This window comes from Canis lupus, chromosome 29 (genome assembly GCF_048164855.1).
Source record: "Canis lupus baileyi chromosome 29, mCanLup2.hap1, whole genome shotgun sequence".
Taxonomy (NCBI): Eukaryota; Metazoa; Chordata; class Mammalia; order Carnivora; family Canidae; genus Canis; species Canis lupus.
This window is the reverse complement of record NC_132866.1, coordinates 4333422-4360097: the sequence shown is the minus strand read 5'-3', so window position 1 is coordinate 4360097 and position 26676 is coordinate 4333422. Positions and strand designations below refer to the sequence as shown.

At 56.4% G+C, this 26676-nt stretch overlaps 1 protein-coding gene across 9 annotated transcripts in view; it reads left to right on the top strand.

Moving 5' to 3' along the window:
* The window catches only part of PTPRE (protein tyrosine phosphatase receptor type E), a 158425-nt gene that overhangs the window by 118384 nt on the left and 13365 nt on the right, over positions 1 to 26676 (top strand). For 7 of the 9 annotated variants that reach the window (XM_072804878.1, XM_072804879.1, XM_072804874.1 and 4 more), the window contains 11 exons: positions 2230 to 2366; positions 8516 to 8606; positions 13023 to 13099; positions 13917 to 13953; positions 15678 to 15775; positions 19131 to 19250; positions 20399 to 20562; positions 24435 to 24570; positions 24921 to 25070; positions 25415 to 25508; positions 26350 to 26426. In XM_072804878.1, the coding sequence (XP_072660979.1) occupies positions 2230 to 2366; positions 8516 to 8606; positions 13023 to 13099; positions 13917 to 13953; positions 15678 to 15775; positions 19131 to 19250; positions 20399 to 20562; positions 24435 to 24570; positions 24921 to 25070; positions 25415 to 25508; positions 26350 to 26426 (1181 nt within the window). Of the gene's footprint in view, positions 1 to 2229; positions 2367 to 8515; positions 8607 to 13022; positions 13100 to 13916; positions 13954 to 15198; positions 15382 to 15677; positions 15776 to 19130; positions 19251 to 20398; positions 20563 to 24434; positions 24571 to 24920; positions 25071 to 25414; positions 25509 to 26349; positions 26427 to 26676 lie in introns of those variants that run through there. The other 2 variants (XM_072804875.1, XM_072804883.1) reach the window with 2 other exon arrangements.

The following is a 26676-nucleotide window of genomic DNA, read 5'->3' as shown; positions in this document are numbered from 1 at the left end:
TTCTGGGGGCTAAGGGACTACCTGTGGGTGCTGGGGGGCTGCTGGGGGCTGGGGGGCAGCCTGGGGATGCTGAGGGCCTGCTGGGAGCTGGGAGACAGCCTGGGGATACTGGGGGGCTGCTGGGGGCTGGGGGACAGTCTGGGGATGCTAAGGGCCTGCTGGGGGCTGGGAGATAGCCTGGGGTGCTGGGGTGCTGCTGGGAGCTGGGGGACAGCCTGGGGGTGCTGGGGGGCTGCTGGAGGCTGGGGGACAGCCTGGGGGTGCTGGGGTGCTGCTGGGGGCTGGGGGGTGCTGGGGGTGCTGAGGGTGTGCTGGGGGTGCTGGGGGGCTGTTGGGGGGCTAGGGAATAGCCTGGGGGTGCTGGGGGGACTGGGGGCTGCTGGGGGCTGGGGGCAGCCTCAGGGTGCTGAGGGCCTGCTGGGGGCTGGGGAGGTGCTGGGGGGCTGTTGGGGGGCTGGGGGTCAGCCTGGGGATGCTGGGGGGCTGCTGGGGGCTGGGGGCAGCCTGGGGGTGCTGAGGGCCTGCTGGAGGCTGGGGGGGTGCTGGGGTGCTGAGGGGCTGCTGGGGGCTGGGGCACAGCCTGGGGGTGCTGGGGGGCTGCTGGGGGCTGGAGGGGCTGGAGGGGGGAGATTGGCCCTTTCTGACCATGTCGGGGGCTCTTGTCTGCCTCTTATTTTAAATTATGTTAAAGTCCTTCTCCTTTGCGACTTTGGTCTCGCTTTGCTGGGGATGATGCTGAGCATTCAGGACTAGAGTTTTACAGTTTCGGGATTTTTCTCCATTTCTCTCTGATGTGAAACAGACACTGAGGCCTTCAGTTTGTGGCTTTGTTGGAAACGCTGTTCACATCCTGTCTTTTCTACGGGGTTGTGGCATGTAACAGGTTTCGGGGAGCCCTTCGGAGCCGTTCTGAGATGACACAGCCTGGGTCCTACTCGCAAGTGCTCCCAGGGCTCCCCTGAAATTCCCACTGTTGGCGGACCCTGATGCCAAGGGGGAGCTAGGCCGCCAGCGTGTGTGGCGGGGCTGGTCGCAGCCGGCCGAGGGCATTCCCGACCCTTCTTTCCGGCTCCCCGAGTCCGGTCGGGAAAGTGTTCAAGCTACGTTCGCGGCGCATTGTTCCTCCCTCACCCTCAGCACGTCCAGATGGCTGAGCGGGTTGTGGGGTTGTGCGAGGCAGAGGCTTTCAGAAGTATTGGTTCACACCAGTGACGCTGACTTCCTCTGGTCGCTGGCTACCTAGTTGTTCCACGGTTTGAGGGAACAAACATGCTTTCAGACTTCACACAGATTGCAAAACTAGCAGCAGCGAGGACCGGGACGTGGGGGTGGGGGGTGGGGGGTGCTGCTGGTGGTCCCGGCACCTTGTTAGGTGCCAGCGTGGTGTCCGGGTGTCACCGGAGGGAGGCAGGTGTGGCCGGCCAGACCCAGAGGCCCCGCCAGGCCCCTTCTGACACATCTTCTCGGGGAGGAATGAGCCCTGGGAGGCGTTCCTGGCTGGGCTTCAGAACAGCGCTGCAGGTGGGGACAGGCCCTTGGCAAGCGTGACAGCAGAGTTGTTGTGCTGACCCCGTCGAGAATATCAGCGCTTTTCCCAGGAAGACAAGCACATGCCAAGGATTTCTCCTTTTGTCTCTGGCTCAGTTTCTGGAAGGAATTTGTGCCGGGAACCTCCCTGCAGCCAGCCCCTCCCCACGCCTCCCTGCCCGCTCCTCGCAGAACAAGGATGGTGTTTGTCTTATTTCTGCTGGAGCTTATGGGGTTTGAGCGACCGGGCCTGTGTGTCATGAGGATGACGAGGCTGAGGGAGGCTCACGTCCTAGCCGATTCCCGGTCCGTTCCCAGCTTGAACCGAGACCATTCTTCTGTATTTATTACCATAGAATCACGCCCCCTGTTTCAAATTTGGAAAATTGAACTTCAGTGTGAAGCTGCCTAAATCCTTTACGGGAAGAGCAGGGGCTGGGGTGGGGGCGCTGAGATGGGACATCTGCGGTTGGTGGAAGCAGGTCACACCGGCCAGAGGGACGCCCCTGCCTGTAAAGGGCGAGGCTGTATTATGGGGGACAGACCTCTGTGCTCCGGTGCTCAGGGCGCCCGCTTGGCCCCGGCTGCATGACCCGAGAGGAATGTGCCCCCCTCCAGCCGTGTCCTTCCTCCAGGAGCGCTGTCCATCGTCTGGGAGTACGGCTGAGTGGCCTCCCACCCCTGTCTCTTTTGATCCCACAGAGCAGCAGAGAGTGATGCTTCTCAGCAGGTCCCCCTCCGGGCCCAAGAAGTACTTTCCCATCCCCGTGGCGCACCTGGAGGAAGAGATCCGCGTCCGGTCGGCAGATGACTGCAAGCGCTTTCGGGAGGAGTTCAACGTGAGTGGGGAGGGTCCTCTGTCTCGTGGTGTGCTGGAAAAACTGGGACAGATGTCAGGGGAGATCGTCCCAGAGACTGGGAACTCTTGCACTGGTCGTGACGCTGTCCCGGAAGCGGGTTTCTGGAGACCTGGCTTCTGCGGCAGAGCCCCTTCCCCCCCTCATTGTTCCATCATCAGATGAGACGCTTGAGTGTGATGGTCCCAAAGGCTCCTTCCAGCGCAGACACTGTGAGGGCCATGTCCTGAGGGCTAGTGGGATGGAAACACGGCTGTCTCGCTAAGGTGGAAGACCAGAGCCCCAGCAGGTGGCAGGGTGACAGTTCTACGTTCAAAGCCGTGGTGTCCCCGGCCCCCCTCTAGTAGGCTTCCAAGGGCTTGGGCACCTCCCTGGCATGGGAAGGGTCCCCCTTCCGAGCCATCCTCAGAACGTGAATTAAGCAACCATGGGGGCTGCCTGGAGGGGTCGCTAGCTCTGCCTCCGAGATCCCTATGGTTGGATGTGCACCCCAGCTTCTCCTTGTCTTCATCCTGCTACTACTTTCTGGGTGAATTGCTTCCTTCTGGGTGAACTTTGCGACAGCAGCCGCTAACTGGGGTGGCTTTACCCGGTCGGGACAGTCCCCATGCTGCAGACTGATTGTCCTGGCCCTCGACAAGAAATACCAACATGCATCCGTGACCCCTCTTCTTGTGTTGCTCATTTTACATGCAACGTCCTGTGACTCTTGAATATGTCAGAGGGAGAGCGAGACAGAGGCAGAGAGAGATAGAGAGAGAGAGAGAGAGAGAGAGAGCTGCTCAGAGCTTATCCCTGACCACAGCCTGAGTTTTGCCTCATGCAGGTTCCTCATTTCATGCACAGCCACGTGCCAAGTGTGAGCTGGAAAGAGGAGCTGCGAGCTGACCAGGCCCAGCCCAGCCTGCAACTCCCCGGCTGTGGCACGCAGGTCCCCAGGGCCAGCCAGCCGGCCTCCACCACCCTGGGGGGCGGCTCGGGGAGCGGGCCTGTCTCGGGGACCCTCCAGCTCCACATGAGGCTCAGACAGCGGCTTCGTGAACAGCACCTGCTGTCCAGTTTTGCGTGCAGGTGGCACCATGGCAGAGGGAGGGCTTTTCAAGAGGAAGCGTCACGGGCGGGCATGGGAGGTGACACTGCACGTTGACTGTACTTGGCTTATTTTTTTTAACGCCAGCCTCCTCGGCCTTTAGCCTGCTTCCTTTTAATTGTTTCCAAATGTGTCCCCCACCACCTTTCTTTCTTTTTATTTTGGAGAAATTAGGTCATATCGAAAGACAGCTCTAAGCAGTATGGTTTTGCAATCTGTCAGCTGCACAAGAGAAGTTAGTTCTCCGTATTCATAATAACCACCCAAGTTTGCAGCAACGTGATTTTTCCTCCTCCTGTCTTGTCCCATTTCCCCTTCACTGTGTTTCTCCGCGCCGGAGGGGGTGGCTGACCTTGCCAGGCGGAGAGCCGTGAGTCAGAGCCAGCTGGCTTCGCTGCCGGCTCAGGTCCCAGCCGTGAGGGTGACTCCGGCGGAGCAGGGCCAGAAACAGGGTCGCGCAGGTGAGGCAGCGGCCCCGGGCGCACAAAGACCTCAGTTCGTCAGGGTTAATGCTATCTTAATGCAACAAGCAGATCTATCAAAATTAACGCGCACAAATCCATGCTGAACGAAATAGCAGAATCGTAAAAAAAGACAAGATCATGCCGACCGATTTCTCCTGTGGTCCCAGGCTCTGACAACATGGCTTGTCACTGTGCGGTCACCCATCCTGTCATGTTTTAAAAGTTTCATGTTTTGGTCATCATCTTTTTTTTTTTTTTTTTTTTTTTGCTTTGCTTAAGACTTAAAAAGAAAATTAAAAATGAAACGTTGCATTTGAACCCATCCTGTCATTCTTCAAAAGTTCCGTGTTTTGGTCATCGTCGATTTTTTTTTGCTTTGCTTTTGGCTTTACTTAAAAAAAATTTTAAAATGAAACGTTGCATTTGAACCTATCCCGTCATTCTTGAAAAGTTCCGTGTTTTGGTCATCATCGATTTTTTTTTTTTTTTTTGCTTTGCTTTTGCCTTTTCTTAGAAAAAATTTAAAAATGAAACGTTGCATTTGAACCCATCCTGTCATTCTTTAAAAGTTCCGTGTTTTGTTCATCGTCAATTTTTTTTTCCTTTGCTTTTGACTTTTCTTTAAAAAAAAAAAATTAAAAATGAAACATTGCATTTGAACCCATCATGTCATTCTTTAAAAGTTCTCTGTTTTGGTCATCGTCGATTTTTTTTTTTTTTGCTTTGCTTTTGACTTTTCTTAAAAAAAAAATTTAAAATGAAACGGCGTTTGAACCCATCCCATCATTCTTTAAAAGTTCCGTGTTTTGGTCATCATTGATTTTTTTTTTTTTTTTTGCTTTGCTTTTGACTTTAAAAAAAAATTTAAAAATAAAACGCTGCATTTGAACCCATTCCCTCATTCTTTAAAAGTTCCGTGTTTTGGTCATCATCGATTTTTTTTTTCTGCTTTGCTCTTGACTTTAAAAAAAAAAAATTAAAAATGAAACATTGCATTTGAACCCACCCCATCATTCTTTAGAAGTTCTGTGTTTTTGTGCTTTGGTCATCATCGATATTTTTTTCTTTTCTTTCTTTTTCTTTTTTTGCTTTGCTCTTGACTTTTTAAAAAAAATTTAAAAACGAAATATTGCATTTGAATATTGTTCTACCTTGATTTCTGAGGGTTTTGGGCACGACTTTAAATTGGATGCCTGACTCTTCCCGCCCTGCCGGCCCCGGCCCTTGAGCACCTCCCCAGTGGCCCGCTGCAGTGCTCTGTGCCATGCAGGGTGGGTAGATATGCAGAGGGGAAGGAGGCCGGGTCCTGACGCCGGGGACCCGGGACAAGCTGCTTGTACTCTCTGGACTCTGGTGTGCTCCTCTCACCGGTGAGAGCTGGACGTGTCCTACGCCAGGTTCATGTTGTTGTAAGAGTGCTGGAGCCTCCTAGGACCGGCCCACTCGTGGCTCTGCAGATGCAGATGACCCCACTTGGGATGGGCTACTGTACCGCTTCTCCTCACCCACTGTCCTGAGTTCCAGTCCCAGAAACTGTGAAAGGAATAGACGAGTCACAATGTAGTCCATCCAGACGGGGTTGGAGATGTGTGTATTGCCCATCCAGGGCTTCCGTGGACTGAAAGGGTTTGGTGCTGGGCTCAGTGGAGTGGTCAAGGCACAAGTGCTGGATTTGGCCCTCCTGTGTCTCTTACCAGCCTGGAGAGCTTGGGCCATTTACTTAACCTCTGCCTGCCTCAGTTTACTCACCTATAAAATAAGGACGCTACTGCCATAGGATTGTCCCGACGTGTGCAAGAGAGAGATGCGTGCCTGGCTCAGCGTAGGGTCTGCACGAGAGGTGTCTGGGCTGCTGTGCTTTTTAGGACTACTCCTGGGAACATCCAATCCCAGTCTCCACGCCGCAGTGATCGAGCCCTAGCCCAGCGAAGTCTGTTCCAGGCCCCCAGTTAAACCCCAGCGAGTGAGTGCCACTCAGGCCAGAACACCCCACCTCCCCAGACAGACTCTTCCCAGGCTCCAAGCCCGGGCCTGGATCCAGCCCTGTCACTCATGTTGTAGAAAGGCGCAGGGGAGGTGCTGCCAGGAGAGGTCCCGACACAGCATGCAAGCCAGAGCTGTCCCCTGGAGCTTGCTGGAACAGCCCACACCTGGCTCCTCTCTGTCCTTCTCATTGTGCTACCCCCTGCCCAGCACTGCAAAGCGGGGAGGAAGCAGTAGGGACATGACGTGTGGCTCCACTCTGTGTGTGTCCACTGACACGAGAGCTCACCTCAAGCGAGCAAGCACACGGGCAAACCCTCTTTGGCCAACGTATGTGATTGGACGATCACTCACAAGGTAATTAGTGACCAATTACGACGTGCATGGCTCACGCCTGGCACGGGTGACCCGGTGACAGTAGAGCCCTCCCCGGGGGCTGTCCCGTATCCCTTGTGCCATCTGAGCAGCCATCTGCAGGCACTTTGCCTCTCACACCGAGTGACCCTCTGTGCCACCTGCGGAGCCAGTGTCACCATCCCAGCTCCATATTCTGGGTCTCAAGCCGCTGCCAGGGATAGGTCCATCCTCACCACCTAGAACCCTCCAGCCTCTCCACCCCACCCACCGCGCTGTAGCCACCCTGCCCTCCGAGGAAGGGGGAGGCTTCTCTTTTTCTTCTTAATTTTTTATTTCTATAGACTTTTCATTTTTTTAGCAGTTTTAGGCTCACGGAAAAACTGTGCATGGAGTACAGGGTTCCCACGTACCCTACCCCTCCCTGCACACAGGTTCCCCAATTATCCGCGTGACTGTCACTAACGTGCATTCCAATTAATAACTAATATTGACCTTTTGTCACTGTTTGAAAGCCAGAGCTGGGGCTCCTGTGTCAGACATTGTGTGGGTTTTGGCGAACACCTGACATCGTGCATCCACCGTTACGGTGTTATACCTCATTTTTATTTTCAGGGCTGAGGTCAAAAAAGCTTTCGGGTGTAGAAAATGAGAAGCCTGTAGAATGCGATCTCAGATTCCCTGTCTAGGTCAGGTCCAGAGAGTCCGTGTCAAGACAGCTTTGATAAGAACCAGGAACTTCAAAAAAGAAAAAAAAACAAGAACTTCAGCAGAGAGCATGTTGGTCTCAAGGCACCCAGCAGGCTGGCCTCCACCCTGGCCCTGGCGGGGCCTCTGCCTTGTGACCATCCAGTTTGGTGGCCCCAAAACAAGAGAAGGATGACACTGGCTGGGGGGGTTCAATGTGTGATGGAGAAGTCCTCCGACCTGGGCAAGGGGTCTCCGGGCACCCGTACGTGGCAAGTCCAGCCCTTCTGACTCACGGTGGGAACGAGCCTAAGGCCTCGGCTGCACTGTGAGAACTGCCCCCGTCTCCCGGGGACTTTACACTTGAAGACGTGAGCACCCTGCTCGTGGCCTAGTGCCAGCTCCAGGCCACACAGCCGCCCCACCCCGGTGTGTGCCACTTGCAAGCCTCCTGGCTCTGGATGAAGCTGTGGCAGCTTTGGGGGGGAGGTCAGTTTGCTCACCTGTAAAACAGGTGATGCTTGTGTCATCTCAGGATGTCTTCTGAGGGCTGGAGCAGGTGTCCCAGTTCGTCCTACGGTGCCTGGCCTGTCAAAGAGGCTTGATAAATAGTAACGCTTGCTACTCGAATTCCAGGATCCCCGGGCCAGTCAATATCTAGGTTGATGTTGAAGGACATGATTTGGGCCATGCCACTGTGCATGGCCAGGGCCTCACCTGGGTGCAGGGGCTGTGCCAGCAGCCAGCAAACGCGACAGGAGGAGGCTGGAGCTGGCGTGATGGGAGGGGGCCCACGTAGTGGGAGAGCTCAAACTCGGGGCGCCTGGGCTCACATCCACGGAGCCACACACCTGTTACAGGATCCTAGTGGCACCTCAGTGTCCTCACGTGAGGCAGGGGGGCTAGGGTGGAGCTTCTGAAACCACATGTGCACCCAGGATCCCCAGGGGTTCAACATGCTGATCCAGGGTGGGACTGGGAGCCGCACTTTGCACAAGGGCCCAGCTGCACCTCAGCTGCCGGCCCACGAGCTCTCGGCGTCTCCAGAAGGAGGCCCCCACCTGACTTCTTAGCGCATCATTCTGCTCATCCCTTAGCCCCCTGCCAAAGGTCACAGGGTGCCTTTCTAGCCCATCTGCACAGGTGCCCTTGCTCTGTCCTCTCCTGGTCCAGAGCTGTCCTGTGGTCAGTGTGTAAGTATTTGTAGAGGGCCTACTCCGGGCCAGGACGCGTGGCTCCCCGGGATTTGGTGATGGTGCTTGGGCAGGTCCCCCCGCCCTCGTGCGGTGTAAGGTCCAACTGCGAGCTCATCATTATGCCCACAGCTCACCTGGCCTGCCGGCTGGAGCGCCCTGTCTGAAGGGGCCTGTGTCTCTGTCGCATGTCCGCCCGGCACCGGGCACCACCGCCCGTGGGCAGAGAGGGCCGCGGCCTGGGACCGCAGGAGGTTTGTGCAGACGGAGTTTTCTTCATCCCTGCGCTCAAGGGCAAGCTGATGTACACACGGCGATGGGATGCATCACGTCTAGTGCTAACTGTGTATTCTTTTCTAGTCGTTGCCATCCGGACACATACAAGGAACTTTTGAACTGGCCAATAAAGAAGAAAACAGAGAAAAAAACAGATATCCCAACATCCTTCCCAGTAAGATTTTACCTTTTTTGCATGAGTGGGGGCGTTTGGAGTAAACTCGACATTCCCTCGCAGCTCCCGGGGACCGTGCGGTGTGACGGTTCCAGTGCTTGGATATGAGGGCCCTGGGCCGCACTGCTGCGTGCCGATTGCATAGGGGTGTGGGTGCCCGTCTCCTACGGGGACTCGGGCTGCCGCTGTCGTTGGGGGTCTGGCCACCGAGTCTGTGCTTGATGTCGAGACCTGCACTGCCCGGGGATTCGGGAGTGTCACCTACACGGGCTGGATCTGGCCCTGAGCCCCAGTCTCGTGCTGCTGGTGGCCTGGTCATCTCCCTGACTCAGACTCAGTGTCCCTGGCCACCAGCAGTGGGTCCCCCAAACCAAGGACAAAAATGAAAGAGTAAGGAATGGGTAGGGCTTTGACAGCTTTGTGGGAAGGCTCAGAAACCCCACCTGCTAAAGGGGACCAGCGGCTGTGGGCTTGCGCTGCAGGGAGGCCATCAGGCCGGGCGGCTGACAGGTCTGTCCAGGGATGTAGCTGTTTGGGCCGTGCCCTGGGGGCGGCTTTCACAGCCTGCTTCGGTGCCAGGACAACCTTGGAGGTTCCAAGCTGCCCTTATAACCCCTGGCTGAGGAGGGTCTCATACTCTTCATGCAGCTGGACCCCTCCTGGGGAGCAGAATGGCATCCAGGAAGGTTTTAAACCCTGAACCCCAGGCCTCCCTGCTCCAGAGAACCTTCCTTCTCAGAGAGAGCCTCTGTGGGAGCAAGGAAGCCAGCCCGTCCATGGGCCTCCGTGCATGGGCTCTTGGTTGTGCTTTTAGGATCAGAGTTAAATCCACCTTTTCTGTAGGCTAGAGAAGCTGCGGTCTGCCCAATTTGTGTGGCCTCTGGACTCCCAGCGCTTGATACAAATAATACTTCTGCACTTTACAGAGGATTTACACGTCTTTTGTGCAAAGACCCCTGGGAGGCTCTGATCCAACTAGAACAAGAGACATTAACCACATACTCTCTGGGCCAAGCATATTTGTGTAGGCAGCCAGGGGAGCAGCAAGGAGATGGGCCAGGATGCTGTGTAGTCGTGCCACTTGGCAGGTAGGGGGCTCGGACTGAAGTTAGATTCTGGCCGCGCAATGGGGAGATTTGGGAGGATGGGGTGTGGGTTATCAGAGAAAGGAAGAGGCAAGCCACTTGGCTTGAGCAGCTCAAGTGAGAGGAGAACCATGGTGGGATGCTTGGGGTCTTTGGAATATTTTGTGTCAAATAAAAATTGGGACGTTCGGAAAATTAGCATTATTAGTATTAGTAGTATTATTATCTATTGTTGCTTTAAAGAATAGCCTCATTAATTAGTGTAATTTATGTGTTGATCTGCTGAATGCACATGTGGAGGACCTCCTTGCTCCAAGCACTTTCCCAGGTTCCCGATCCCCATTTGTCTCTTACTAAACCCCTATGGTTTTTATTTTTTATTTTTTAAAGATTATTTGTTTATTCATTTATGAGAGACACAGAGAGAGAGGCAGAGACACAGGCAGAGGGAGAAGCAGGCTCCATGCAGGGAGCCTGATGTGGGACTCGATCCCGGGTCTCCAGGATCACACCCTGGGCCGAAGGCAGATGCTCAACCGCTGAGCCACCCAGGTGTCCCAAACCCCTGTGGTTTTTAAAAGGTGACATTTATTTTTCTTTTAAATATTTTATTGATTTATTCATGAGAGACACAGAGAGAGAAGCAGAGACACAGGCAGAGGGAGGAGCAGGCTCCTTGCAGGGAGCCCGATGTGGGACTCCATTCCTGGGACTTCAGGATCATGCCCTGAGCCAAAGGCAGGCGCTCAACCACTGAGCCACCCAGGCATCCCTAAAAGGTGGCATTTACACTGATAATTAAAAATATTTTTGGTGAGGCCTCAGTGGGAGTGGAAGTAACGGCCAGGTGTGGAAATTACCTGTTCTCTCTACCCCCTTTGCAAAGCTGGTGGCCCAGGGTGGGGTGCTGCCTCCCCCGAGGGTCACCGATCTCCACATGTTCTCAAGCTTGTGCTACGGAGGGAAGTGGGCCTTTCCTGCCAGTAAAAACTTGCACCAGGGCCAGTCTGCCCCCACCCCCCGGCACTGGGTGAGAGTCCAGCCCCAGCCCTGTCCTGCCCGGGAGCACAGCGCCAGAGGAAGCGGGGTGCCAGCGTTGCTCAGGGGCCAGGGCACTCTGCCCGGGTGTGTGGATGTGTTTCACATGACGGGACACTGGGCTGTGGAACGGCAGCATGAGACCCTTGGGATGTGCCCTGGAGATCACCTGCTGAAAGGCATCTGGCATCAGCAAGACACAGGGCGAAGGAGAGCCATGTCCGATTAAACTGAGGAGTTGGCCAGAGATGCCCCGGGGCCAGGATGGCATTGGACTGGTATCACTGAGGTCATGCGGGGGGTCTCAACTCTCTGCCGCGCCCTGCCCGGGGCTGGGAGACTCTGCTCTTGCTCGGGGTGGGGTTAGGGTCAGCAGGGGCTGAGAAGGGCCAACTCCCAACCGCCCGTACACCGTCCAGGCCGCTCCCCGTCCTCCCCAAGCCGGGATCGGCTGAAACTTTACCAGCTTTATGAGACCCAGTCCTGGATGGGGCTCCAGGGAGCTCCGAGTTCAGAGACCAGGACACCTGCTCTGTGCACAAGGCCGGCCTATGGAAAGCCCCCGGTGGCCGGTCGGGAGGCAGCATCCTTCTCTCTGGAAAAACAGCAACAGCTGATAATTTCAGGAAATAATGTTTTGAAAGCGAAGTGTGACTTTCAGAATAAAAAGACAGGAAGCTCTTAGAAACTGCAAGGTTCTAAATCTAACCAGAAGGCTATTTTTTGCCTTCTGCTTTCTATAGCTGTTCTCGATGCATAAACTGATCCAAATTATTTTCAACTTGGCTTTACGCGTGTGCAGCCAGAGCTATTTTCTGCTTCAGGGCTGTCTCACGGAGAAGGAGGGTCTCATGGAGAAGTCCACCCGGGCTCTGAGTTTGGGGTTCGATACCCTGATTAGGTCGTGACTCTCCCTGGGAGCCTCACTGGCCCTGTCCTGCCAGGAGCAGGACAGATCTGGCCCAGCGATACAATACCCAGGTGATGGGCGTCTGCAGCCAGCAGCGCCTTGCAGGTAGGCTGGGGACCACAGCGGTGCTCCGGGGTCTGGGCCCCAGATCCATGCCACGAGCACATTCTTCTCAGTTTCAGTCCTGTGGGGATGAGGAGGGGATAAAGCAGGACAGGGACACAGAATTTTTCCATAATTAATGCAGTAATTACATGTGAAGTGCTCACTCTACTCCACGCTCTGTGCCCAGCACAGCGTGAATAACCCCAGGAGTAGCTTTGCCCCTTGGCCCAGGCCCTGGGCTGCGTCTGGGCATCCTCAGTGCTCCCACTCCCGGGAGAAGCTGCTGTACAAATAGAGGCACGAGTACAGCAGCATGGAGACCCAGGTCCACGGCCACAGCACTTCTAAAGTCCCATGAAACCATCTAGTTCCCTTTGAAATCAGAAAAAAATATATACACAGTCCAGTCTGGATTACATTAAGCTTTATACTCACCAGTAACACAGTCATAAAATAAAATGTTTAATTTTTATTTTTTTAAATGGAGGAAGTGGCCCACGGAGGCAAAAGTGGCAAGAACCCACCGCAATCACAAAGGGGCTCCGGCTGCAGCCTCCCCCGTGCGTGTGTACGTGCACACCCCACAGACGCACGTGCACACCATACACAGGGAAAACATACACACATCACTCACCTGCACTCCCCACACTCACACACTCACACACAGACCTCTCTGTGGTCAGTCCTCCCACTCTGGAGACTAGTCATACAACAAGGCAGGATCTTCCAGGCAGGTGGCCCACGGCGCCCAGCCCAGGTCTGTGAGTCCTGCACACCCGCCATCCCTGGAGCCGCCCTGAGGGTGAGGATCAGGCTGTGGAGTCGGCTTGTCCGTTCCCCGGAAAGCCTGGGAGAGCGGGCTTCAGTCCTTCCACCCAGGGTTGTCCTGAGTATGGTTGTTAACACTGGGGCCCAACTGGGGTTTCTGAGAATGTGGTGATCTCACTGTGGGGTCCCAGCCCGTGCTGCTGCCCTGTTTCTAGGGGGAGATCCAGCAGCCCCCGCTCCCGGGCACTGAAGTTCTTACCTGCACACCTGGGGAGGGCCTGGCACTGTTGTCAGTGCTGAGACGTGATATTCAACAAAACAGGTGCATTCCCACCCTCATGGCACGAAGGGTCTCATGCAAACGTTTAAGAAGGGCACCGCCTCTGTCCCTCTGATCACCATGGAAGACCCGGTGGTGTCCTTTGCGGCGTTTAATGCTGTAGACGGAAGAAATGTATGGCAGGTGTGATTGCCTTGTCCTAATAGCATGTTTTGTTGTTTCTTTTTTAGATGATCATTCCAGGGTGATTTTGAGCCAAGTGGACGGGACCCCCTGTTCAGACTACATTAATGCTTCCTACATAGATGTAAGTCTGTTTTTTTCTTTTTCTTTCTTTCTTTCTTTCTTTTTTTTTTTGTCCCCCAGCCCAGCACGATGCACATGCCTGGATCATTTAGGGGCTCAATGTGAATCGTGATTTTTCTCTGGGGGAGCCAGGAATGTAGATTGTCCCAGCCTTCCTGGGCAGTTTGGCCAGAGCCCAGAGAGCATGGAATCACCCAGTCCTTTGAAGTTAGCATCCGTCTGGATATTCAGTTTCAAGAAACAGATAAGCAGGGCCATCTGGGGGGCTCAGTCAGTGAAGCGTCTGCCTTCGGCTCCGGTCATGATCTCAGGTCCTGAGATCGAGCCCCGTGTCGGGCTCCCTGCTCGGCTGGGAGTCTGCTTCTCCCTCTCCCTCTTCTCTCCCCCTGCTCATTCTCTCTCAAATAAATAAAGTCTTAAAAAAAAAAAAAAAGAAACAGATAAGGACAAAGAATGTGTGTCACAGCATTCTTTACATTACTGACAAAGTTGAACGGGAGAGACAAACAAACTTATGATAAAACCATATTCAGTGCATTAAGAATCCACTTTACTGGAACCTTAAAAATCATTTAATGTAAATCATAAAATTATCGTAAAAGCACAATATAGGAGAATTTGTATGTACTAACCAGTTAAAAATATCTCAATGCGTGTCCATTTGTGTGTGTGTGCGTGTCTGGGGAAGTATTGCAGAGGGACGAACCAAAGTCCCACTAATTCTGAAATCACTAGTAAGTTTTTCATGATTACTATGTTGCTTTCCAAGCAGCAAAGAGAATGATGAAAAACTACTAATCTGATTTTATTTCTTCTAGGGTTACAAAGAGAAGAATAAATTTATAGCAGCTCAAGGTAAGCTTTGCATTGTTACTCTCAGAACAAGGTTTGGGTAAAATGTCGTGGCTGGCACTACCTGATGGCAGGAACACGGGGCTTCCGCTCCTCGCCTCTCGTACGTGTGCAGTGCGGCGTCTGCGTTGCCTGGTGCAGCGTGTCCCACCTGTCCCTAAGCTCAGGGCATGCAGGGGGGTCACAGATCTCTCAGAGCCTTGCAGCTCAAGGCGCTGCCCCGGAGTGTCCGCGGGTCCTGGGAGCTGGGCAGCAGTGCTTATTGCATCTGCGTCTTAGCGAGCATTCTGAGGTCGTTCTGCACGTCCATTTGTGAAGCATGACGACTTGGAGCCCTCGGGCACCTTGGTCTCCCTCTGTGGTCAGGGCAGACGTGTGAGGAGCCGGGCAGGTGCGGTCATTTCCAAATGCAGGTGTAAGAGGCCTGTCGGATGTGCATCCACCCAGTGTGTACGTGAGATAAACAGACACATGGCTTTTCTCCACACCTGCGTGACAGGCCAGTGGGACCATGTCAGTGACATTAGACAACCTTGAATCTCTCAGCTGGTGGAGCCCTGTGTGGCTCCCACGTTGTTGTTTTATTGAGGGGAGGGGTGCAGTGGGGAGGGGAGATAGTAGCTTTTCAGCTCAAGGCCGTAACCGTGAGGATGCTTCGGCTCTGGAAGCTCGCCCTCAACCTTGCACACAGTCCACTTTGTACGTGCGAGTGCTTCCAAGCCCACGTACCATCCACCGCCCCGGGGAGCTGGTGCTATGAAGCGAGGGGTGTGGAGCGATCAGCTGGTTTCCTGGACTTCCTCCCTCTTAGGCAAGAGCCTTTCAGACTACAGGTCCCAAAAGCCCGTGTACATCGGAATCACTGGAGAGCTTATTAAAAATGCACATTCCCTAAAACCTAGGTAAACACACGTACACATACACTCAGGAGACAACAACGTCGGAAAGCGTGACAGGCATTAGCTGACACAGATCAACACCTCTGTCTCTGTCTCTCTCTCTCTCTCTCTCTCTCTCTCTCTCTCTCTCGTAAGCATTGGAGGCAGCTCAGCTCCAGGGAGAGGGGCCCCTTTATCTTCCTGCTCCACCCTCTGGAGCACGTCATTATCTTCCTCAGGGTCACAAAATAGCTGCTGCATCTCCAGGCACTGTGTCTGTATCCAGGCAGGATGCAGGGCAAAGGGCAAGGACTTTCTTCTGGGGACACTTTATCTTTTGTTCAGACCGTTCCCCAGGAACATTAGCCCAGAGCTCCCTGGACGGCCCTGAATCACTGCCAGCTGCGAGGGCAGCTGAGAGCTGAGGGAAGGGGGTTAGGCACAGAGGGTGAGTCAGCCGGCCTGTGGTCTGTGTCTGTCTGCATCTGTCTCTGCGTGGCACTGAGACACTCGGCGAGGCCCTGGAGTGGATGCACACCACGCTGACGCGCAGGCAGGCGTATTCCCAAGCCTCCTCTGCATACTCTCTATTGCTTGTGAATGGGGTCACCCCCTGGGTGCAGCTGAGGAGCTCCCCAAGGACTCCCATCCCCGGCGGGGGGTGGGGGGGAATCGGGGGGGCAGGGGTGTGGCTGTGGTGGGACAGGGCAAGAAGCCACAGACCTCCGGGTCTGCACAGCAGCCCTTCGCGCCTCAGAGCAGCTGGGCCCCAAGGCCAGGATGACAGGGGCTGCGACCCACGGTGACCCCCCCTTCCGGTGTGACTTGGGGTTTTTCCTCTGCATGCAGGCCCCAAACAGGAAACGGTTAATGACTTCTGGAGGATGATCTGGGAACAGAAGTCTGCGACCATTGTCATGTTGACCAACGTGAAGGAGAGGAAAGAGGTGAGCCCAGCCTCGTGACTCACTCACCGAGGACTCTCTTTTAGTTTCTGGTACTTTTGCTGGGAGGCATGCTCACCACATCCTTTTCCTATTCCTCTCCCTTCTTATCTCTGCTGAAGAAAAAAAAAAAAAAAAAACAACAAACCACCAGTGGCTCACAGCATTTTTTATCTTGAAATAAATACGCTGTGTTCCAGGCATCTCACTGCTCTAGATCGTGATGCAGAAATGTCACGGAGTTAGCTCTTTTTTTCAGCCGGGGGTCCCTGGCCAGCGGGCTGCTCTCGCCCTGGTGGGGGCCACGGAGCTCAGGCCTGAGAGGCTCAGCCTCGAGTTACACATGCATTTCCTGCTTCTTACCCAGACTAGAGAGATGCTCTTGGAAAACGAGGTGCATTGAAGGAATGTGGATTCATCACCCCCGTTTAGCTGTTTCTAACGTGACACGTGATGCACGTGCTTTGTAAGAAAGAGCTTGAAACCTCTATAAAGAAGAAGGTTAAACAGATTCACTCCCTAAATGTGACAAATGCTCCTTGGTGTCTGCTGTCCTGGGCAGGCAGTGCCGCCCCGGGGGGTGGGGGGCGGTGGGGGAGGGCGTGAACCAGCTCACAAACCCTACCTCCTGCTATGTCTTTGCCTCTGGGTGTGTGTGTGGGGGGGGCAGACGCCAAACAGAAAGCAGATAAGTGTAAACTGTATCAGGAGGTGACATAAAAAATAGCAGAGAGGAGCACCTGGATGGCTCAGTCAGTTAAGCATCTGCCTTTGGCTCAGGTTGTGATCCTGGGGGCCCTGGGATCAAGTCCCGCATCCGGGTCCCTGCTCAGCTGGGAGTCGGCTTTTCTCTTTACCCCCACTTGTGCTCTGTTGCTCATTCTCTCTCATAAATAGATGAAATCTTACACTTTTTTTAAAATTTTTATTTATTTATGATAGTCACAGAGAGAGAGAGAGAGAGGCAGAGACATAGGCAGAGGGAGAAGCAGGCTCCATGCACTGGGAGCCTGATGTGGGATTCGATCCCGGGTCTCCAGGATCGTGCCCTGGGTCAAAGGCAGGCGCCAAACCACTGCGTCACCCAGGGATCCCAAATAGATGAAATCTTAAAAAAAAAAAAAAAATAGCGGAGAGCACAGGGCCAGCGGCAGGTAGGGAGGGCCAAGCAAGCCAGGTGGACCGAGGGTGCAGCGGGTGGAGCCCCGGGTGGGCATGGGGCATGCAGGGCCACTTCTGTGCCTTCTAGTCCTTCGGTCTTGACCTAAGAGACACAGATCCCTATCAACTAAGTCACAGCACAGCGTGACTGTGGTTTCTGGGGCAGGAAGGAGGGGGCCCCCCCTGCGGGAGCCACACCCTCTCTTGGGTATGGGTCAGGGCACGGGCTGGAGTCACATGGAATCTCAAAAGCTGGGGGAGGACTTGACCAAATCCACTCCGAGGGAGACACCCTGGGTGTGGGGGTGGGGAGGATGTGATCGCCAGGCCCCGAGTCATCTCCTGGGCCCCCAGACATGCTGGGAGCAGAACCACTAGGGATGCATCTGGGAACTGGGCCTGGGGCTCCGGTGAAAGGCTGAGACGGGGGCCCGTGGCAGGCTTCACAGCAGAAAGCAGGGGCCTGAGTTTCAGGACGTGAGCTCGCTCTCCACGGTGGAAAAATCTCAGGCTAGAAGGAGACTTGCTGGGGATGGGGAGACTGTTCTAGCATGTTCCAGGGTGAGGGCCAGAGCAAGGTGGAGGAAGCAAGCAGGTGGAGAGGAAGGGTCAGCGTGGGGGGAGACCTCTGTCCTGCTGCTCCCTGGGTCCCGGTCGGTGCCTGCTGGTCTCTACCCCAGCCCCGCCGTCACGCAGGGGCCTGGGACCCGCTTGCTGGGCCCCACCAAGCTCCGGCAGCTGGGCTCGGGCTCCGGGGAAGGGCTGCCCTTTGAGACGAAGGGCTCGGGGAGCTGGGCTGGGGCTCGAGGGCACACTGGCCGCAGGCAGGGCGGGCAGGGCGGGCACGGAGGAGCCGCCTGCCAAGTGCCACCGTCACTGATTTGTTCTATGCCTGCCAACCAGCACAGGAAAAGGCCTCCAGTCACCCTTTCCGGTTGGGTAGGATGGGGTTTTTGTTTTGTTTCCAAGGGGGTTGGGACAGGGCTGGAGAGGGCCACCCCTCTCCCGCGGTGAATCCCGCCCACCCCGTGGATGGAAAGAGTGACAGCAGGCGGGGGTTTCAAGGCAGGAGCAGTGAACCCTTCCCACGCTCCCAGCAGATGCCTCGGCAGGACCAGGCCCTGGCCCCCGAAGAGGAGGCGGCCGCTTCCCCGGGAGCCCCGGGGGGCCCTGGGACATGAGCCCCCCTCCACACCCCCACCTCCCGCTGCCACTTGCCAGGGGTGGGACGGGGCGGGGAGGGGGCTTGTTTACAAACAGGAGACCCAGTGAGACGGGCAGGGGGGCCGTGGGTCTCTGAGAAGCCCCCCCTCCCCCGGAGCCTCCTACTGGATTTTTCCATTTCTGTGACTCAGAGCTGGCCTGCTTCTCTATCTTGATTTTCACCATTTCAGATGAAATCATTTCTCAATAGAGTTCCCTTTTCTTCATTGCTTGCACTTCTCTTGCCTCCTCCCTGGCTTCAATGTTCTGGCTCAACATTGTGAAACGCAGTTGCCCCAGCGGCTCGTGGCCGGGCCGGAGGGAGGGCACCGCGTGGGGAGACAGGAGGCCGGGGGGGGGGGGGCGTCCGCACGCACAGCCCCGTGGGGGCCCTTCAAGGGGAGAGGCTCGGGAGGTCCTGGGGGTCCCCCAGGAAGCCAGGAATGGCCCAAACCGTCACCTTGAAGTGTTTGACTCTCCTTGGATTCAGAGACATCCTGGGGGACGGACGGGAAATTGTCCTGAGGACTCGTAACGCTAATGCGGGGCAGCGCTCACGCGCCCTCGGAGGCCTCGTCCTGTGGGCCTGCGGATGCGCCGTCCCCACGCGCAGACACCTGCAGCATAGGGGGACGGAAGGTCCGGAGGTGGGTCCCTGCGTGGCAGCTGCGCATGCCCTGCGGACCCCGTCCTGGGTGGGGGCCGTGGGGAGCGTTAAGCTGTCCCCTCTTCAACAGCTCTGTCCTCGGGGAGCTGAGCAAGGAAAACACTCCCTGCCGGGTCCAGCGACACGCCCCACCCGGTGTCGGTGTCCCCATCAGCGGGGGCCCCGGTGTAGACTGGGGGCTGCCCGCGTGGCCGCGCTCTCTGGGGCCTTGCCCGGTCGGGGAAACTGTGCGATGGCACCTGGAGCACGTGTGTGTCGAGGGCGCGGGTGCAGACGGGCCCCCGGCACCCACAGGCCTATTTCTCTCTGTGCCACCATCCCCTGTAGGAGAAGTGCTACCAGTACTGGCCGGACCAGGGCTGCTGGACCTATGGAAACATCCGCGTGTGCGTGGAGGACTGCGTGGTTCTGGTGGATTACACCATCCGGAAGTTCTGCATACAGTCCGTAAGCGTGTGCAGTTACCGCCTTTCTGGAAAGATAGTTTTTCAAAAGAGCAGTGTCGAGAGTCAGTATGCATCTGGCTTGTCTTTGATATGACGAGCTTCGTCCCCACCCCCGGCCCCCAGCACTGCAGCGGCTCTGGCTGCGCGCGAGGGGGGGGCGTGGACAGGTCGGCCTTGGTGGACCGAGGACAAGAACCTACGGATGAGGGGACGCGTAGGCAGGTGCCTTCAGACAGCGCTGGATGCTCCTGGGCCCGGCTCACTGTTTTGGGCGGAGGAAGTTGGGTCACTTGCGGGGGGCACCGGGATTGGGGGTTCTCACTCAGCAGCGTGATGTCATTTCACACATTGCAGTGGTGAGGTGGGATTTTTTTTTTTTTTAACAGTCTCGAAAGTATTTCTGTAACCTCCTCAGTATTTGTCATACTGACTTCCTGCTTGTCCCCACCCAGGCCCTGCCTGAAAGAATGTAAGGTTCTTCAATACCGATGCCCAGGGACAAAGCACATGAGATGTATATATATATATAATTTTTTTTTAAATGGGAAAAACAGAAGGTCATGGTGTCAGGAATCAGAGGTAGAGGGCCTGGCGTGCTTAGATGGCCAAATCGGAGTCTGAGGTTTCTAGAAGCCACAGCAAAGATGAGAAGAGGCTGGGCTTTATCATTTTCTTGCCCTGCTTGTGTCCTTCGAGGACATGCACACACACACACACACACACACACACACACACCTCCAGGTACACTCTCTAGCCTTCCATGATCACAGGCCTTGGGAGGGCCGGCCGCCGGCCAGCTGCATCTTCTTTTCCCTCAAAATGGGAGACACTCTGGGGAGTGAAAGGGGGTGCTGCTGGTAACGATGCAGGCGTAAAGTGCAGCCCTGCTCATCAGTGGGGTTGGTGAGCCCAAGGGCCGGCTTCTGGGGTATGTCTGTCTGCCCCCGGGGGCCGGCCTGCCCTGGGCCTGAGATAGGTGCTGTGGGGTCTGTTGTGCTGCACCTGGTGTCCTCACGGCTGCCTAGGGCCTAGACCGCGGGGGCAGGGGGTGGCAGGGGGCAGTGAGCATCCTCAGAAAGTGATGTCGGGAGCAGGGGGGAGGCAGCACCCCCCACTCATGTCCCCACCCCTACCCCCCATCCCCCACAGCAGCTCCCTGATGGCTGCAAAGCCCCACGGCTCGTCTCCCAGCTGCACTTCACCAGCTGGCCTGACTTCGGCGTGCCTTTCACCCCCATCGGGATGCTGAAGTTCCTGAAGAAGGTGAAGGCTCTCAACCCGGCCCACGCTGGACCCATAGTGGTCCACTGCAGGTACGTCCAGGTGGGACCACAGGGCAGCCCCCCACACACACCTGGAGGACTTGGCTGTCATGGGAAGATGACCGGTGGGCCGGGATCAGGGTGGGCAGGAGGGCAGGCAGGGCCGGGGTGAAAGCAGCCCCCTGCCCAGGGTGAGTGCAAGTTACTACTGACACCTCAGAGGATCCCTCGAGGTGAGAGCTGGAGGGACATTCAGCCCACCCGTGAGAGCAGCACTGTTTCTTCCACGGCATCTGAGGGGAACCCCAGTACCTAGAACAGATAAAAGCCAAGAGGCCTGGTAGATAGAGCTAGCAGGGCTCCCGACAGTTTCACTTGGCCTGCCTCCACCTCCCCCAGAGACCTCCAAGTCACCTCTGCAGGTAGAGATGGAAACCACACTTGTCTGGGGAGCCCCCAGTCTTTATACAAGAGTGCACGGGGCTCAGAGGGCCCACGGGGGTTCAGAGGGGCCACGGGGGCTCAGAGGGGCGGGGAGCCATGGCCCAGGCACAGCTAATAGCAGCCAGGAGCAGCCGTCCAGGGCAGGGCGTCTTGAAGACCTGCTCTGAGGTCCTGGCTGCCGCTTCTCCTCCCAGATGCATCCTCCTCCACCCTCCATTCTCCAGTCCTAGAGGGGCTGGGGACTCACCCCAGGGGTGAGCTTTGCATGAAACTAAATACTACACCAGCCTCAGCTGTCAGCACTGTGATTATTGCTTAGGTTGTGGGAAAGCAGCCTCCAAAGTGATCACTTTGTCCCGACCGGGTGCCCTCTGCCTTTGCACACCTTGGTGTCTCCTGGTTGTTTTCACACTGAGCTTTCATTTCCTCTGAAACTCTGGGAGCCACAGAGGCAGGGTATGAATTAACCCCCTCTGTGGGCTTATGTTATTCCAGGCCCAGGTTGGCTCCCAGTGCAGCAGGTCGTGTCTGAGAAAAGGCCTTGGACTTCGAATTGGTTAACTGGTTTATGCACATTCTGTGTTTGGAGATAAAAGCACAAAGATGGGGAACACTCTGCTGCCAGACTCTCCATCCCCCCCGGGGGTGCTCCTTTAGAACCCTAAGACACTGGGAGGGTGAAAGGGGAGGCCCCTGGCATCCTGGCCAGGGCTGGGGTCCTGGCCCTGGTCCTTGGGAGCTAAGGGACATTGCAGCAGCTGTGCGTGAAGTGAGGTGGCATCTGTAGGGTGACAGTTGCCAGCCCTGCAAGCTGCTCCCAGAGCTGTACTGGAGAGGGGAGCCTTGTGGGCCAGTCCCGCTTGGCCCCAGCCGGGGCGTCTTGTCCGTCGCTCCTGTTCTTGCCCAGACTTCTTGGAAGCCAGAGTCTCCATGTTCCTTCTACCCAAAGGCCTGCATGGCAGGTTCAGAGCATCCTTATCGCTGTGTGCAGATGCCTTTTGTCCCTTGTCCCTTTTGTCCTTTGGCAGTGCCAGGGTACTCCCAACTAACCTGTCTGCAACAGCCAAAACCAAGTGAGACCCTGGTGAGCTGGGCCTTCCCTCCATGCAGCAGGGGCACGCCTGGATGGAAGGGCCCGAGTCCCCCCACGGGGACTTCCGTGGACCCATCAGAGATGTGGGGCCCCCTCTGGCAGACACCCTGGGGACTTTGGTGGCCTGTCTTCAGGACCCAGAGTCCGATGGCCCCAGCTGGAGAAGCTGTGGCTGGAAGGGCTCCAGGTTGAGTTCCCGTTGGCTCTGCAAGACCACTGCAGCTGCCGCCTCTCCCTGACGCAGGCTTCTCGAGGTGGCCGCCGGCCCAGCCCCGGGATGGGGATGCGGGACCTACAGAAACGGCCTCTGTGTTGGGTCTTGGGTGGCCACAGGGAGGGGGCTTGGTCCTGCTTTGCTGTGATCCCGCCAGACCCGTGGTGCATGTGAAACCGTAGTGAGTGACACTGTCCTCGCCCCGCTCGCTCCGTCCCGCCCACGGGTGCCCAGCACAGGTGCTCTGGCCATTTATCTCGTTTCCATGCTGGGCTCCCTCCGTGGCCCGGAGTGCCTGCCTTCGCCGGTGAGCACGTGCTCGTCTCCCTGTGGGCAGGTTTCCCTTCGGTGCTGCCACTGCGGCTCCTGGGCTCTCGGGCCTTCTTTTATGTTCTGTTTTGCCACCGGGTGTTTAATCCACGGGAAGTGGAAGGGGCGGTCCGCTCCAGCCCCCTCCTTCCTGGCGAATCCTTCCCTTCCTGAGCCGGGGCCTCCCCACTCCAGTGCCTCCCCACCCTGTCGGTTGGTTGAGTGGGCAGATGGGCGGTCCTTGGCGCCCGCCCACGACGGTCACGGTCACGCGGTGGCAGGAATTGCTGCCCAGAGCGCAGCCTGCCGGAAGCCAGCAGGGTGGGGGAGAGGCTCCCACTGGGTGGCAGCCCTCGGCCTCCACGTCCCACCTCCAGGGCCACGCTCATCCTCACAGAGGGGCTCTCAGCTCCAGGCCATGTAAGGCCCCCGGGGCTTTGGCTTCCTAGTGTCCTTGCTGACACACTCATCCTCAACGCTAGATTCTTAATCACTTAAAAGGAACCGACATCCTCTGCCCGGATCCCCCAAGATCGGCATCCCCGTGGAGGCTGGCTGCGAGGACCACCTGGCCTCAGCCTTTTCCTGGGGGACCAGCGCGGTGCCTCTCCCGCGTGCACCCCGGGCCAGCCGAGGGGGCCTGTGAGCAGCTCAGGGACCCTGACGGCCTTCCAGCCTTCCAGCCGGTGGTTTTGTGGCCTTCCTCGCGCATCGGGTGGGGCTCACCTGGCTCTGCACCCGCTGGTTTCTCTGACTTTGTATCTGTGAAGAGCTAAGACCCCCGCGAAGGGCCTCTCGTGTGTTTTACCTGCTTTCCCCTTTGAGATGAGGGGTCTGCCCCGGGGGACGGTCTTCACCACTGTCCTAGCCCCATTTTGGAGCCTAACCCGAAAGAGGGGTAGCTCCCACCCCCCCACCAAAAAAAAGGAGGGAAGTAGGGGGACTCAGCTCATTAAGTTGTGAGCCTTTTTGTTAAGGAGATGATTTTCCTTTTTGCAAGAGGCTAACGCTGCAGGGGCTGGAGGGGGCAGCCCGGTTCGGTGTGCAGTTCTGGTGCAAGATGCTGCACACACGAGTGTGCGTCCCTAGCAGGTCCCTCGTTCAGCAGATGTTGGTTGAGCACCACCGCGTGCCCGCGTTGTCCTGGGTGCCGGGAACAGGTGCGCGGCCCACCGTCTGGGGGAGATCCGGCAGGTGGCGGAGGGCAGGACGGAGGCCCGGGAGGTGCTGTGGGGCACGCACTGGGAGGGCGGGAAATCCAAACCCGGGAAGCCACTCGGGTAGCTTCCTAGCGAAGAGGCCACTGAGCAGAGGCCCTAGGGGCCAGCTGGCTTCAGCCCACCCTGGGGTGAGGCCTGGGAGGCCAGAGGGAGTGAGCTGGTGCCTCCCCTTTGGGCTGACCTTCCTTAAGGGCCGTCAGACCTGGCCCGGGAGCCTCCTTTTTATAAAGAACCTGGGAAAAAAGCCATTTCAAGTGTGACATTTAAAAAAGAATCCATTTACACTCATGGTGACAGGTCAGCATTGGGTAACGGAAGCAAGTGACTCGCACAACGTCACGGGAGGCTGCTGGCACAGATCTTTCTGAGAAACCTTTGGGACAGTTTCTGTAGTTAGTGGAGGAGCATTTTGAGAGCATTTTCCTGAGATTGCGGTGCCCTCTGCTGGCCTCGCCGTAGATCTGCTCTTTATTAACGGAGGAAAGGGGGCACTAAGTGACGCTGGAGGCTCCCCGCGAGGGCGGGCTGTCCTCTGTCCTTCTGTCCGGGCACACAGGTGGGCTCTGCAGTCATTCGCCTCGGGGTGGTCGGGCCGGGGGAGGCGCCTGTGCCTCACCACGTGGCGTCTTCCTTGTCCCTGAAGCGCCGGCGTGGGCCGGACGGGCACCTTCATAGTCATCGATGCCATGATGGACATGATGCACGCCGAGCAGAAGGTCGATGTCTTTGAGTTCGTGTCAAGAATTCGCAACCAGCGCCCCCAGATGGTTCAGACGGATGTGAGTAGCGCCTTGCCCCGGGCCCAGCCCCCCATCCCGGCGGGAGCTGCACAGAGCAGACCCAGACCCCTTCGCCACCCCGAAACTATGCGACGGTCCCCCAGAGGGTGCATGTATGACAGCGCCTGGCAGGGCCCGTGGGCCCAGTAATGCCTGCTGTTGCGTGATCCTTACCCAACGCCGTAAATGGTCATTACAAATGGCTGTTAATCTGACTTTTGTCCCCAAATCTCCTCCCTCTGGTGAGACGTGGAGAAGAGGAAGCTTGGAAGTTGGAGCTGCTGAGCTCCGAGCGGCCAGAGGCTGCGGGGCTCCCTCGAGGGTGCTGGGCGCTCTGGGTCTCCCCGCAGATGCAGTACACGTTCATTTACCAAGCCTTACTGGAGTACTACCTCTACGGGGACACCGAGCTGGACGTGTCCTCCCTGGAAAAGCACCTGCAGACGCTCCATGGCACCACCAGCCACTTCGACAAGATCGGGCTGGAGGAGGAGTTCAGGGTAAGTGTGGACTGACTCGGAAGGAAGACGAGCGACCAGGGAAAGGAGGCCACACTCTCACTCACTTCCCCTCCTGACTAACCCCAGAAATATCAGGGTGGCTGCCCCACCTGGGACTTAGGGGGAAGAAGAATCGGGGACTTTCAGAGCAGAGCGGCACCCCGTGTGGGGGAGCGTGTCGTGCACACTGTTTTATTTCCCAAGATTGAGGAAATGTCTGTAGGTGGAGAAAGGTATTTATTGCCCTATAACAGGTGCCCTTGACGGTGGTGCGGTTACAAGGTTGAGGGACCCGCTCGGGGTGTCGTGTGGTGACCTCATGGGTGTGTCCTTCTTAACTGCAGAAACTGACAAATGTCCGGATCATGAAGGAGAACATGAGGACGGGCAACCTGCCGGCCAACATGAAGAAGGCCAGGGTCATCCAGATTATCCCGTGTAAGGCAGCCCCGGGGCCGCCCCGGGAATTTAAACCCTCGGGGCAGGAAGGGATCAGGGCTGGCGCCCCGTGAAAGTCTTGGACGACCCGCCTCTTCGAGCCAGGGCCCAAGGGCAGGACACCCTCGCGGAGCCTGGGGTTAAGGGCTCCTGAGGCCAAGGCGAGTGTTAGGAAGAAAACACCCACCTGTGAAGCGAGGACCGATGACCCAGACGGTCCTGTGTGTCAGGCGGGCGGCTTCTGATACGAGACATCAGGCTCCAGGCCTTAGGGAGGCGGGCAGCGGCAGGGGTGCAGTCAGGGGCCTAGGCTGCTGAGGCCCCGGGTACGGGGCAGGAGGGAGGGCCCGCATCTGTTTGTTGAGGGGGAGGAAAGGAACTCTGTAGAGATCAGAGGAACCAAAAGAAAGGAAGGGAGGGGGAGCACCCCATTGCAGGGGGACCCCCGCTCCTGACATGCTTTAGTGTCACCGAGCATGAAAAGTGCATGCGGGCTGCGGGAAGCCCGCCTCAGCCTCACACCCTGGCTGCTGCGCGGCCGCCTGCCTGGCCACCCTCCTTTCACTCCTGAAATGCAGTATTTTTAAGGCTCGTATTTTGGTATGAATTACCTCAATTCGTGACAAACGAAAATGACAACTGGAATATTTTCAGAGCTTTCCTACTAAAACACCATTTTCTGGGCCAATTTAATTAACCTATTTTATAAAGAAACCCTTCCAGGGACTTGACTTTGCGATTTTTTATTAAGTTTTCTATTCCGGAAACTCGTAGCAACAAATTGAAGTTTGCAAGGCAGGACCGGTGTTTGTGCTAACTGAGGGGTCACGCTGCTTTGCAGATGACTTCAATCGGGTGATCCTTTCCATGAAAAGGGGTCAGGAATACACGGATTACATCAACGCCTCCTTCATAGATGTGAGTACAGCGGCCCTGGGCGTCCTTTGCAAAGACGTACGTTTCCTTTGTCTGTGATCACAGGGACCCCTCATTAACTCGTTTTCACAATCAGGGAGGAATCCTGAAATCCAAACCATTTCGTTAGCAGACTAACTTGTTTTTTTTGTTTTGTTTTGTTTTGTTTTGTTTTAAAAAGAAGAATGGATTTTGGTAATAGAGACCATAGGCCCGCTGCTTAGTAATTGGCTAGTTTTCATTCTGTTCTTAA